At 47.8% G+C, this 11986-nt stretch overlaps 1 protein-coding gene across 2 annotated transcripts in view; it reads right to left on the bottom strand.

Moving 5' to 3' along the window:
- Positions 1 to 386: 386 nt before the first annotated feature.
- ING1 (inhibitor of growth family member 1) overlaps positions 387 to 11986 on the bottom strand; it is a 60947-nt gene continuing 49347 nt past the window's right edge. For both annotated transcript variants that reach the window (XM_025874700.2, XM_073887429.1), the window contains exon 3: positions 387 to 546. In XM_025874700.2, coding sequence (XP_025730485.2) covers positions 402 to 546 — 145 coding nt within the window. In that variant the 3' untranslated portion in view covers positions 387 to 401. The remainder of the gene's footprint in view (positions 547 to 11986) is intronic.

The following is an 11986-nucleotide window of genomic DNA, read 5'->3' as shown; positions in this document are numbered from 1 at the left end:
AGTCCTCCTGGTGTTCGGCACTGTTTTCTACGTGCGTTCCAGCAGGGTTTTATGACAAAGGGAATGCATTTCTGTTTGCCACGCCAACATTTTCTTTGTATTTCAGCTGTGTGAACCACAGTGGGAAGTCCTTCCTCAATGGTATTTGACTTAAATTGCTGCTAAGTTCACTCAAAAGAGGCTTCTGGAAATGTATCCAACTTTTAGTGAAATTTTACATTGTACTGTAGGATCTTAAAAATGGTAAAATTTTGTCTTCATTTTCAGGCATTTCATCCTTAAGTGCCTTGCTCATCTCAATGATTTCAAACTATTATCAGCTGATATTTCAAAACACGACATATACTGAGATGAGGGTTACCTTTGGTGATCATGAATCTATATCAACAATTCAGTCTAGATCATTCTGAATCACGTGGCCTCATGAGGCTTGAGTGGGTTGTCATTGTCTTGCCCAGTGGAGTATCCACAGAAGCTGAGGGTGGGAGGGTCCCCTTTGCCATCTTGCTGTTTGCTTGGGTTTGCTTCATCAACAGGATCGTCAGTCTGCAATTGATGCAGGATTCTAAGTCAGTGTTCTACTTTGCAAGGATTAATTTTCCTTAAAACCAGATAATTTGTAAATCCAATAAAACAGACACAACTGGGCTACTTCTAAGATTCTGTACAAAAGCCACTGAGGAGCCACCGTCAACTCTCTGACTGGGACCTTCTGGCCGGGGTACCTCCACCTGCATGTGACAGTGTTCGCGGGAGAGACCAACTCATGAGGGCCCCAGTCCCTCTGAACAGTAGAGGCTGGCATCAACGTTGGCTTCTTCATGTTTTAGATGAAAATAAATATTAAGAGAAGTTCAGATGATCTTTTCCCTACTCTCCAAAGTAGTGTCTCCTGTAATGTCCAATAAAGTAGCCTTGGCCACATGCAGCTATTTAAATAAAACTGTTAATTAGTTAGTGGAAAGTAAATAAAATTAATGTTTATGCATTTTCATGAGCCACATTTTGGAGCGCAATAAGCAAGGGCTGCCATATTGCACAGAGCAGGTGTAGCTCGTTTCCCTCATCGTGGCGAATTCTACTGGGAGGCAGTGCTCCGGTGGTTGCCCCATGGACCCCACTGTGTGGCTCGCTGCATTTGAGCAGCACTGACGATCTCCTGGGCGTGAGCCCTGGCCTGAACACAAGGTCTGCTTATCACGAGCCCGAGCTGTCAGCGCAAGGACATGTGTGGGGTGCAGGGCTGGGGAGCCTCCACGCCCAGGGTACACCCTCTCATGCACCCCTCCCCTGGAGTTTTCTTTTTACCACTTGGCTCTTGAGAAGCCAGGGAGGCCCCGTGAGGCCCCGTGAGCTCTCTGCTAGGGTGTGGGAGCCAGGCTCGGGGTCCGAGCTTCCTATCGACGCCAGCTGGGGATCAGCACGCACTTAGCAACATCTGAGAAGACCCACAGCTCCTGTGAGTCCAGTTCTCATAAATCAAAGCAAAATAATAGCTCAAGCTGCCAAAACAGTATTATTATTCGTCCTGTGGTTTGCTATAGGACAGCTTATTAAGATGTCAAAGAAATATGGATCTGAGTGAAAACCCTTTAGAAGGTGGAAGTGAGTCCACGTGCTGGAAGGCCGGCTGTGTGTGCCCAGTGCAAGCCAAGTGTGGGGGTGCGGAGGGCCAACAGGGGGCCATCCTGGAAGAGAAGAAGGCAGGCTGTGAGAACCGAGTTCCGAGAGGCACAGACTCGGTGAAGCTCCGCCAGGGAAACTCGATCTGCTCTACAGTTTAGCCAAGGGCCAGCCACAGGAAGGAAGCTTTTGGGGTGACCCAAACTATCACACTGGCCTATTTCCAGCATAAATTATTGTTCACCTGGGCAAGGAGGCTGGAAAAACCAGGTCAGCGGGAGCTGAGGAAGCAGTCCATCGGCAGCGCAGACCCCACACCTACTGAGAAAGACCCTTCGGGAAGAGCGCTTCCATCCAGACCCCCAGCAGAGAGGAGCACCAGCACCCCCCCCCCGGGCTGTTCCCCGCACCGGGGAAGGAGGATGAGGAGGGAAACGGAGTACAGTTCAGGAAGGAGAGCTCCCAGCTGGCTCCTCACAAGACAAATGACAAGAGAAGATGATGGGGTTCTGTTCATTTGCTTTGGCCCGAGGATCTGGTCCAGGAGGGAGCAGCAGCCCGTGAGGTTTGAACACCTGGTTGCCGGTGCGTGTGGAAATGGATAGCTGATTTCCTTAACAGGAAACAACAGCTGTTTCTACTCAGGGACCAAATAATATTTTTCAAAGTCTGGCTGAGCAACTGGGTTTTCTTTTACTGGCAAACCCCGCACAGCGCCTTATAAATTTGACACTAACACCTTTTTCTTAACTTGTTCCTTCTGCTGACACATCAGAAAACAGAAATCCTTATGTTCTTCACTCCATGTGTGGCCCTGGAATGCCCCTGAGCACTGGGGGACTTCCACCAGCTCACACCTGCCGCCTGTCACCTGTCCTCTCAAAGCCTCTGCCCAGAGCGGCCCCTCTCTCCCTCAGAGCTGACGATGCAATCTCCTCCCTCTCCTGATGCCCCGTCCCCTTGCTGGTCAGAATCGCAGTGGCCGAACTGAAAGAGCTCTTTGTCCCACAGGGAAAGAAGAGGAAACCAAGTGTAAGTTAGTTATTGTTTTTTTTTTTTTAACAGAGGTCTACACACACACAGTATAGTATAAAAGGTACATTAATCGTAAGTGTACAACTCAATGGTTTTTCCCATGTATATACTCTAGGTCAAGATCTGGAACATTCTCAGCACCAAGAATATCACCTCACACACCCTCCCAGTCCATTAGCCACCCACCCCCAGAAGCAACTACTATTCTGATTTCTATAAACATTGACTCTTCCCATGAACCAGGTACTCACTGTGGGCCAACTAATCTCCCAGTCGGGGCTCCCGTTAACCAAGTTCATAAGCCATATGTATAAAACAGTGATACCAACTTATTCATTTGCAGCTGGAAATGCAGTTTTCCCAGGAATTCACTCCCTGCTGGCAAAACTGCTCTCTTGCCAGGATAGAGACATAGTCCAAGTCAGCTTCCCAAGACTCTCTCGCTCGCCGGGGCAAGAGCTAGGGGAACATTGCTAACATCTGGGGCCATGATTCTTCTTGTAAGCTTCCAGACCACAAACCCGACACTAACGGGAAAAAGACTGACAACACCAAGTGTTGGCCAGGAAATGGAGCAATTGGAACACGCATACACTGCTGGCGGTACATAAGCTAGTAAAACGTCTTTGGGCAAAAGCATGGCATTTTCTGCAAAACCAAGCAAATGGCTACCCCAGGACAAACAAATCTGTCTCTAGATTTAGACCCAACAGATGTGCATACATGGGCTCACCCAAAGGCATGTGTTAGAATGTTCACAATAGCTTTATTTGTAAAAGCCCCAAACTGGAAATTACCCAAAAATTGCGTCTATGGGAGAATGGATAGATACAATGAAACACTATTCATCAGTGAAGCAGAAAGATAATAGTGACCCATCTAGTAAATGGCAGAGCCAGGATTTGAGCCCAGAACCTTGCTACTAAACCTGAGATTCTCCTCCCGATACAATGTAATAATCAATACTTCCAAACATTGCTGGTGGGAACATAAAGTTGAAGAGCCATTTTGGGAAGTGCATTAGCAGTCTGTAATAACTACAAATGCATTTGGCATAAAATATAGCAATTAGTCCTCTGAGATACAGTCTAACCACACTCGCAGTTTACACAAAGAAAGGTGTGCTAGCACAATTGTAATAGAAAAAAAGGGGGTAAGCTGTCACGTGATCATAAGATGGAATGCTATACAGCTGTTACGGTGAACTCGATGTTTATGTATCTACTCAAAATACGAATAGATCTCATGTTCTATGTACATGATCTACTAAAAAAAGAATAGATCCTAAAAATGTAATGTCATCAACAGAGTAAAAACACAACCCACAGAATGGGACACAATATTTATGAATCATCTATTTAATAAGAGACTAATATCCAGAATAGAGAACTCCTGAAACTCAGAAAAAAAAAAAAACTGATTAAAAATTGGCAAAGGGGGCACCTGAGTGGCTCAGTGGTTAAGCGTCTGACTCTTGATGTCGGCTCAGGTCATGATCTCATGGTCATGGGATTGAGCCCCCCGTCGGCTCCTCACTCAGCCAGGAGTCTGCTTGAGATTGTCTCTCTCCCTCTGCCTCTGCCCCTCCCCCTGCTCACACTCTCTCTCTATCTCTCTCAAATAAATAAATCTTAGTATATGTGCTGCTGAAGCGAGCACTCAAATAAAGAAATCTTTAAAAAAAAGGGCAAAGGACTTGAATAGACATTTCTCAAAGAAGATCTACAAATGTACAATAAGCAAATGAAAAGATGCTCAACCAATAATCATGAGGGAAATGCAAATCATAACTACAGTGACATACCACCTGTCACACTCATCAGGATGACTACTATAAAACAAACAAACAAACAGGAAATAACAAATGTTGACAAGAAATCAAAACCCTTGGGCACTATTGGTGGGAACCAGCGTGGCGGTTCCTCAAAAAATTAAAAATAGAGGGGCACCTGGGTGGCTCAGTCGGTTAAGCAGCTGCCTTCGGCTCAGGTCATGATCCCAGGGTCCTGGGATCGAGGCCCATGTCCGGCTCCCTGCTCAGCAGAGAGCCTGCTTCTCCCTCTCCCTCTGCCTGCCACTCTGCCTACTTGTGCTCTCTATCTCTCTGTCAAATAAATAAATAAAATCTTTAAAAAAAAATTAAAAATAGAATTACCACATGATCCAGCAATGCCACTTCTGGGTACATACCCAAAATAATTGAAAGCAGGGTCTTAAAGAGATGTTTGTGCACCCATGTTCATCACAGCATTATCCACAATAGCTAAAATGGAAGGAACCCAAATGTCCATCAACAGGTGAACAGAATAAGCAAAATGCGGTGTACATGTACAATGGAATATCTATTATTCAGCCTTAGGAAGGAAGGCCATTCTGCCACCTGCCACGACATGGATGAAACTTGAGGACATTATGCTGGGTGAAATAAGCCAGATGCAGAAGGACATATAGTGTCTGTTGCCACTCATATGAAGTACTTAGAGCAGTCAAATGCAAAGAGCCAGAAAGTAGATGGTGGGTGCTGCTGTGGGGGGGAGGTGTAACAGGGTAGTGGGAAGTCACCATTTAATAAGGACAGAGTTCAATTTTACAAAATGAAAAGTTATGGCAGTGGATGGTGGTGATGGTTGCAAACATTATGAATATATTTAGTACCACTGAGCTGTACACTTAAAAATGGTAAGATGGTAAACATTATGTATATTTTAACACAGTAAACAAATTTTATTTAAAAAAAGAATATAGCAAAATGCCTTCATTCCCTGAGTCTAGGGAAAGATACTTTTAACAGGACACAAACAAATGCTACCCTAAAGAAAATGGTGCATCTTTTGGACTCCATTTTAGTTAAGAACTTGTGTCCTGAAAGCTAAACAAGCTAAAAGAAAAAGTCGAGCCATGTGGCAGGAGAGGATGCTTGAGCTTCCAGGGACAGTGTTGTATCTGTGATGGTCTCTTATCTGCAACAAACGTGTGATGAAAACACGAGATGTTCCCACAGGGGAGATGGGGCATGGCCATGCGGGAACTCTCTGCTTACCTCTCTTTGCAACTTTTATAGAAATCTAAAGCTATTCAAAATTAAAAGTTTACATTTAAAAACAGATTAGTGAGGGGGCCCTGGGTGGCTCAGTCAGTTAAGCTTCCGGACTCTTGATTTCAACTCAGGTCATGACCTCAGGGTCATGGGATCCATCCCCACATCAGGCTCCACATTCAGTGAGGAGTCTGTTTCTCTCCCTCTCCCTCTGCCCCGCCCTCCTCTCTAAAATAAATCAATAAATCTAAAAAAAAAAAAAGTACAGGTTAGTTCTCCCACCTGTATGTAATTGGCCATTCTCTTTGGGTTTGGGTTTTACTTAGAGATACTTTCTTCTTTCTCTCCATCTTCACCAATGTTATGGACCATGTATTAACTGGAATTTCATGGAAATGTATGTATCATCTCACATTTGGGAGCCATCATAGATGCATGAATTTGTAGGAGGCTTTTTCTACATGTTCACACAAGGATGCCACCCCTCCTTCCCTCGCAGTGGTGAGCCTGTACTTCCTAACTTGGGGCCGAGGGGCTGAAACATTTATCCTGCAATCGTGGAGCATTTGGGGGTTGAGGAAGACTTTCCAGACCTGAAAAGGACTTGGAAATCGGGCCAGTAAGAAAAAGTTCAAAGTCAGGACATAGGTTAAGAGAGATTTATAGCCAAGTGAGGTTCAAGTCATTTAAATATTAATTCTCAAAGTGAGAATGTGAGCGGGAGCCCCATCTGTCTGAATCCCCTTTTTTAAAAAGAAAACCCAAGCAAGGAATTCGGGTACTTTTTTCACACAGACCATCTTCTACACAAGATCAGACTTTTGCTCCCGACCTTTTAACCCCACAGGGGTCCACTGGGGTTTTCAACCAGGAGAAGTATGAATAAGGCTTTCTCTAGAGCCCAGTGTCCTTTAACACAGGAGGATGCCCATCCATCTGGCACGGGGACTTGGCCACAGCTGTCTGGGGATCGCGGGGAAGACTGACCCCTGTTCATCCACTTTCCACTCTCGGGGTCTAACGGTCAGATCCAGACGCTGAACCTCAGCAGCCTCGGATAACCAGCGCCTTCCCAGCTCCCTTGCCAGGACAGACTAGATCATGGTGGTCGGTGTGGGGCCGCACCCAGGAGAACGTAGCTAAGAAGCTCAGAATATGCTTTTCACTGTTCCTTGGCATTGCTCACCCACAGAGGAAGACCTAGCAAATTAATTCCTATGATTTGCACCCAAAGGAATGAAAACATGGAGAATTTTGATTGACCTCCCATGCCACTCAGAAGAGTAAATTCACAAACGGTTCACAGTCACAGAATAACGGATGAGGAGGCTTGCTGGAGCGACACTTCTAAGGTGGCGGCTGCAAGTTTGAAACAGCTTGCTCCAGTGGTTCCCAAACTGTGCACGGAGGAACCCTGGGGGGGGGCACCACAAACCCCCAGCGGCAGGATGCTTTATATTGTAAGGAGATAACAGTAATAATCCCGGGAACTACTAGCTTGGAGGAGTTCAGAATTTCAACATTAGATTGTAGCTACGCACCTCGGTTCTTTCAGCTGCCGCAGTGAAAAGCAAGAACCGGGCAAGAAATAGTAGCTATTTAAGAATTAAATGAAATAGGGGCGCCTGGGTGGCTGAGTCGTTAAGCGTCTGCCTTCGGCTAGGGTCATGATCCCGGGGTCCTGGGATCGAGCCCCGCGTCGGGCTCCCTGCTCCGCGGGAAGCCTGCTTCTCCCTCTCCCAGTCCCCCTGCTTGTGTTCCCTCTCTCGCTGTCTCTCTCTCTCTCTCTCTCTCTCTCTCTCTCTCTCTCTGTCAAATAAATAAAATCTTTAAAAAAAAAGAATTAAATGAAATATTTTTTATTTTGATTTATATGTTTTATTTTTTCAAACGACTACCTAGTTATGAGGCTACAAATACTAAGTTGCATGGACACTACCCTCGATAAACAGAATCGTTAGGGCTTTCTCCTGGCCAAGGGGTGCCCCACAAAGTGACCAGGGCGCCAGGATGGTGCCTGGAGCTGAGAAGCTTTGGGAACCTCTGGAGCAGACTAACGTCCTCAAACTCATAAAGGAGGTGAAAACAAACCTGAAAATGCAAACCGACTTATTTCTTTTTGAAATTCTCCCTACTAAAATCTTACCCATATTGAATGGCTCATTAAGTTTTCATTCCATTCTCCAAAAGGCAAACACACACTTTAAATGTATTAAAAAACGTCTTTTTGAAAGAGATCATTCCTCCAGTGAATAAAACATAAAACTGAGAATCAGATTTGAGATTTCTATTCCTCAACTCTCTACTAATAACTGACAGCCTTGAGCCATTACTTCCGTGAAAATGCTTTTTGCTGCAGACCAAGTATATTGTTTTTTGTAAACTTGGAGTTCTCTCGGAAATCACAGGCAGCAGAAAGCTAGCACCTATGAGCAAGGTTATAAACGAGGAGCAAACAAAAACAAAAAACCCATAACCATCTAGTGACAACTGGGTTAATGAAGCTTCTCTGGAGGAAAATCTCTTCCGTGGGACACTGTCTCTGTGAAACCAGAGGGACCAGAGAACAGCTCAGGACTCCTGCCTGCCGCTGAAGGTCTGGATGGCCTCACAGTCCCGCACCCCAGCACCTCCCTCCGGCCTGCAAGCTGCAGGAGCAGGTGCAGGGGCGGGGGTGGCCTGTGACTGGGCGCCCAGCCTCCACTTCGAACGCCCCTCAGCCCCCGCTGCCGCCAGCTCGGTGCTTGAGGCCTGGAGCTTCCCATCTTCCAGACCCCAGCTTCTGTCAGAGCTAGAGGGGCTCAAAGCCACCAGCTCTTGGGCGCCCCAGCGGCCTGCTTCTCTCCAGGTCTCTGGCCGCCCCGGGCTTCACCTTCCCCACCAGGACACGGCAGCGATAACTCCCACCTCTTAGTGTTGCAGGAAAAATTAAATGAACAAATACACATAAAGCAACCTGCTTTGTGGTGTATAAATCCCGGCTCTTGTTCTGTTGGGGTACACAGTTGCTGAATGAAATAACCAGAGTGTGTTCAGGCTTTTAAACTGTATATCCGAGTTCACCTAGAGCAGTTTTAAACCACCTTGACTTCTTGTTTGTTGTTGTTGTTGTTGTTGTTGTTGAAAGCGCCCACCAATATGGGATATTTTCATTTTCCTTAATTTGCCAATTTGATCTTTACACCATGATCTTGTGCTGTACCCCCACTCCCAGAAGTACTTTGGTTTTCTGTCTATGTAGGGACTGTTGGGAGGTATTTTTACACAACCCGACCCCCTTCTGAAGAGACAGTTCTGTCTATTCTTGGAGCGCCTGGTCTCTGTGGCTGCAGGCCTGTTTGGTGTGGTGGACCTGGGACCGCTTTTCCCCCTTCCCTGGGGCGAACCTGTTTGTACTCAGGTCGCTGCTCTAGCCATGCCCGCCCCGCTGCCCCCGCTGCCCCCTGGCCCGCGTGCCTACGCTGGGGGAGCAAAGCAGAGCTCCAAAGCCTTCCCCTTAACCGTGGAGCAGCACCCCCTAACCACTGACAGGACCCCCTAACCTCCGAGCAAGACCCCTTAACCACCGAGGACCCCCTCAACTGTGAAAGAAGGACAGAAACCAGCACCCCCAAAGGACTGTTTCTCTAAGAGAATCTTAAGACCCATGTACAAGATAAAAATTTACTACAGACAAAGGAAGACGTTAACAGTGTTTGTCAGGAAAAAAACTGAATTGGCAGTTCTAAACTGAGAACAGTGCACCCACCGACGGAGAGAAAGGAATGAAATTTAGTTATAACTCTAAAGGGAGAAGGGAAGTCCGGGTAAAGGGAAGGGAAGGTGCATTCTGACAGACATGTAAACCGAAAACGGGCACCTTTCATAACGAGTTAACAAGTAAAGGATTATATGGAAGAACCGGGGCAATGTTGGGGGATAGAGCAGAACAGACGAGACTGGCCCATGAAACGCTCCGGGGTTTCAAATCCAACAGTACTGAAGGAATAAAAGGTCCGCAAGCTGAGGAAGCGGACCTGACCTAAAGAACAGAACCAGAAGGCCCACGTGGGGCCGGAGGTGCTGGCACTGCTCGCCGGCCTTCCATCCTGGGGGCCATGTGCTTGTTCAGAAGAGCTGTGTGCCCAATTGCACGGGCCACATCATGGGGAAATGTTCCCTTTTTTCCCTTTTTTGGAAGAGTTTTGGAAGAATTGGTAAATGTTTGGTAGAATTCAGGGACAAAGCCATCTGGGCTTCTCTTTTTCCGTATCTTCTGCTTGGCCCCCACCGCCCCCGGCTCTCCCTCTCCTTCCACCCCCCTCCCCAGCCCCCAGCTCTCCCTACTCACCCCTGTCATTGGCCCTGCATCACACCTGACTGCAGATCAGTGACCTAGGTGCAAAATGTCTCCGCCTCGCTCTCCCCGAGATTGACCTGCTGTTGTTTCCGGATCCCTGTAAGGATAGGGGAGTTAGCGATCCAACCATACAGCAACTCAGGGCATATTCTCCTGGGCTCTGTGGTTCACTCAACTTGGTCATCCTTAGTGGGCCCTGGAGATGCCACTGTGTGCTTTGAAAATGGCAAATGGGCCACTCTTCACAAAGACCTTCAGGAAATCAGAACACTGCTGAGGTTACAGGCTACAACCGTACAAGAGAGACTGATAATCCATTCCCCCCATCCTCCCTCAAAAATTGACGGGCCAAAGACAGAAGATGGCAGGCGGCCAAGAGAGGAATCCGCCTTTAACCGTAGGCATAGATGAGAATGTTTGGAAAGACTACTCTGGTCTCACTCTGGACACTCCTGCCCAGTCATAGCTTCACTAATGGCTCACACCCCAAACTGGAGAGGCTCCCCCACCACGATGCAAACCCCATGAGCACCACTGCAGGGAGGCCAGGTAAACGCAGCGCAAACTCACCGCTTGGCAGCTTCACTATTTGAAGGAAACAAACCAGGGAAACCTGTTCCCTCCCAAACCCCGGTAGATAGGTGTGTTTGCAGATACCCTAAAAGAAGGGGACATTGGATTTAGGATTGCCTAGGGAACAAGAGTCCACAAATCCACCCCCCACATTTCTTCCATGGATCCTCCCGGGGTCCACAACTAACTCCCTGCATGGGGGGAAATAATCACCGGTCAAGGGACACCTCACCTTCCAAGCGGATTCCCCCATTAGCACCTCTGCTTCTCCTACCACCTTGGAGTGGGCAAACCGTGCTTGGGAGTCTTCCACGAGACTTGCTCATCTAAACCCCCTTCTCTCTCACCAGGATTCCTCACCCCCCAGCACAGCTTTCTGCTCAGCTCTCCTGCTGGCAGGAGACCCTCAGGAGGCCAGTCACCTGCCAACCAGAGTCGGACTATTTCCTTGCTCTCCTGAGAGCCTCACCACTGGTGCCCCTAGCTCAGCTCCCTGCATCTTTGTCCTTCAGCGCCGCCGTGGGCGATCTGCCTTTTCCTGCTTCTACTCAGAGCCCCTGAGCCCCCCCGAACCTTCCCATACAAACCATGTTAACCAAGATACCTGACTCCCATTGGGCTTCTTACTCCCCTGAACCTCTCACAGTAGGAGAAACCCTTCCATGCCACTGCCAGGCTTACCACAGTGTTCTCTAAAACGAGAAGTCCCCAGGTCCACAGCCCATAATTCAAGGACTTCTCAACAAGGTGAGAAATACCCTCAGGTATGGGAGAGAGAGTGCACCCAGGTGTGCGGGAGGGCCCTCCCTTCTCCCTTCTCCCAGCGTGTCCTACGTGGAGGCAATTTTGGGACGGCAGGGCAATGCTGACGTTGGGTCATGCAACAAAGGGACTAATTTTTGGTCACTTTTTCCAGCAGTGGAAGGCTGGTGGCTGGTGGTAAGGTGTGTCTAGTTCCCCACCACTCACCAGCATCACTGCAGGCTTGATGGGCATCGACTGGGTGTTGGTAAGGCCTTGTCCACCTATGGCCAGAATCGGCTGTGCTGCCCCAAACCAGGGCCTTCTCTCTGTGGTCCTGGCTCACAGTGGGGATGTGGGAGCAGAAAGGAGGCCCACTGAGTAACTCCTCATTTCCCAAAGAAAGGGGATTAATACATAGGCATTGAACATGACTGCGCCATTAAGCTAAGTCCAGCACTCACGAAATTTCCCAGGGAGCTGACCTTTGGATAGTCTCCAAGATAGGACTACATTCAGAATGTCTGCTTGTGGTTTCCAGGGGTGTGGGGTCAGTAATTTTTCCTCCCTGTGCTCAATACATCTGCCAGTATCCAGGGAACAAGGCCGAGTGTCTCCCAAGGCTGCTCTTCCATCTG

The sequence above is a fragment of the Callorhinus ursinus genome, unplaced genomic scaffold (genome assembly GCF_003265705.2).
Source record: "Callorhinus ursinus isolate GAN/ISIS: 27379988/994484 unplaced genomic scaffold, GSC_fseal_2.0 scaffold79, whole genome shotgun sequence".
Classification (NCBI taxonomy): Eukaryota; Metazoa; Chordata; class Mammalia; order Carnivora; family Otariidae; genus Callorhinus; species Callorhinus ursinus.
This window is presented reverse-complemented; position numbering and strand designations above follow the sequence as displayed.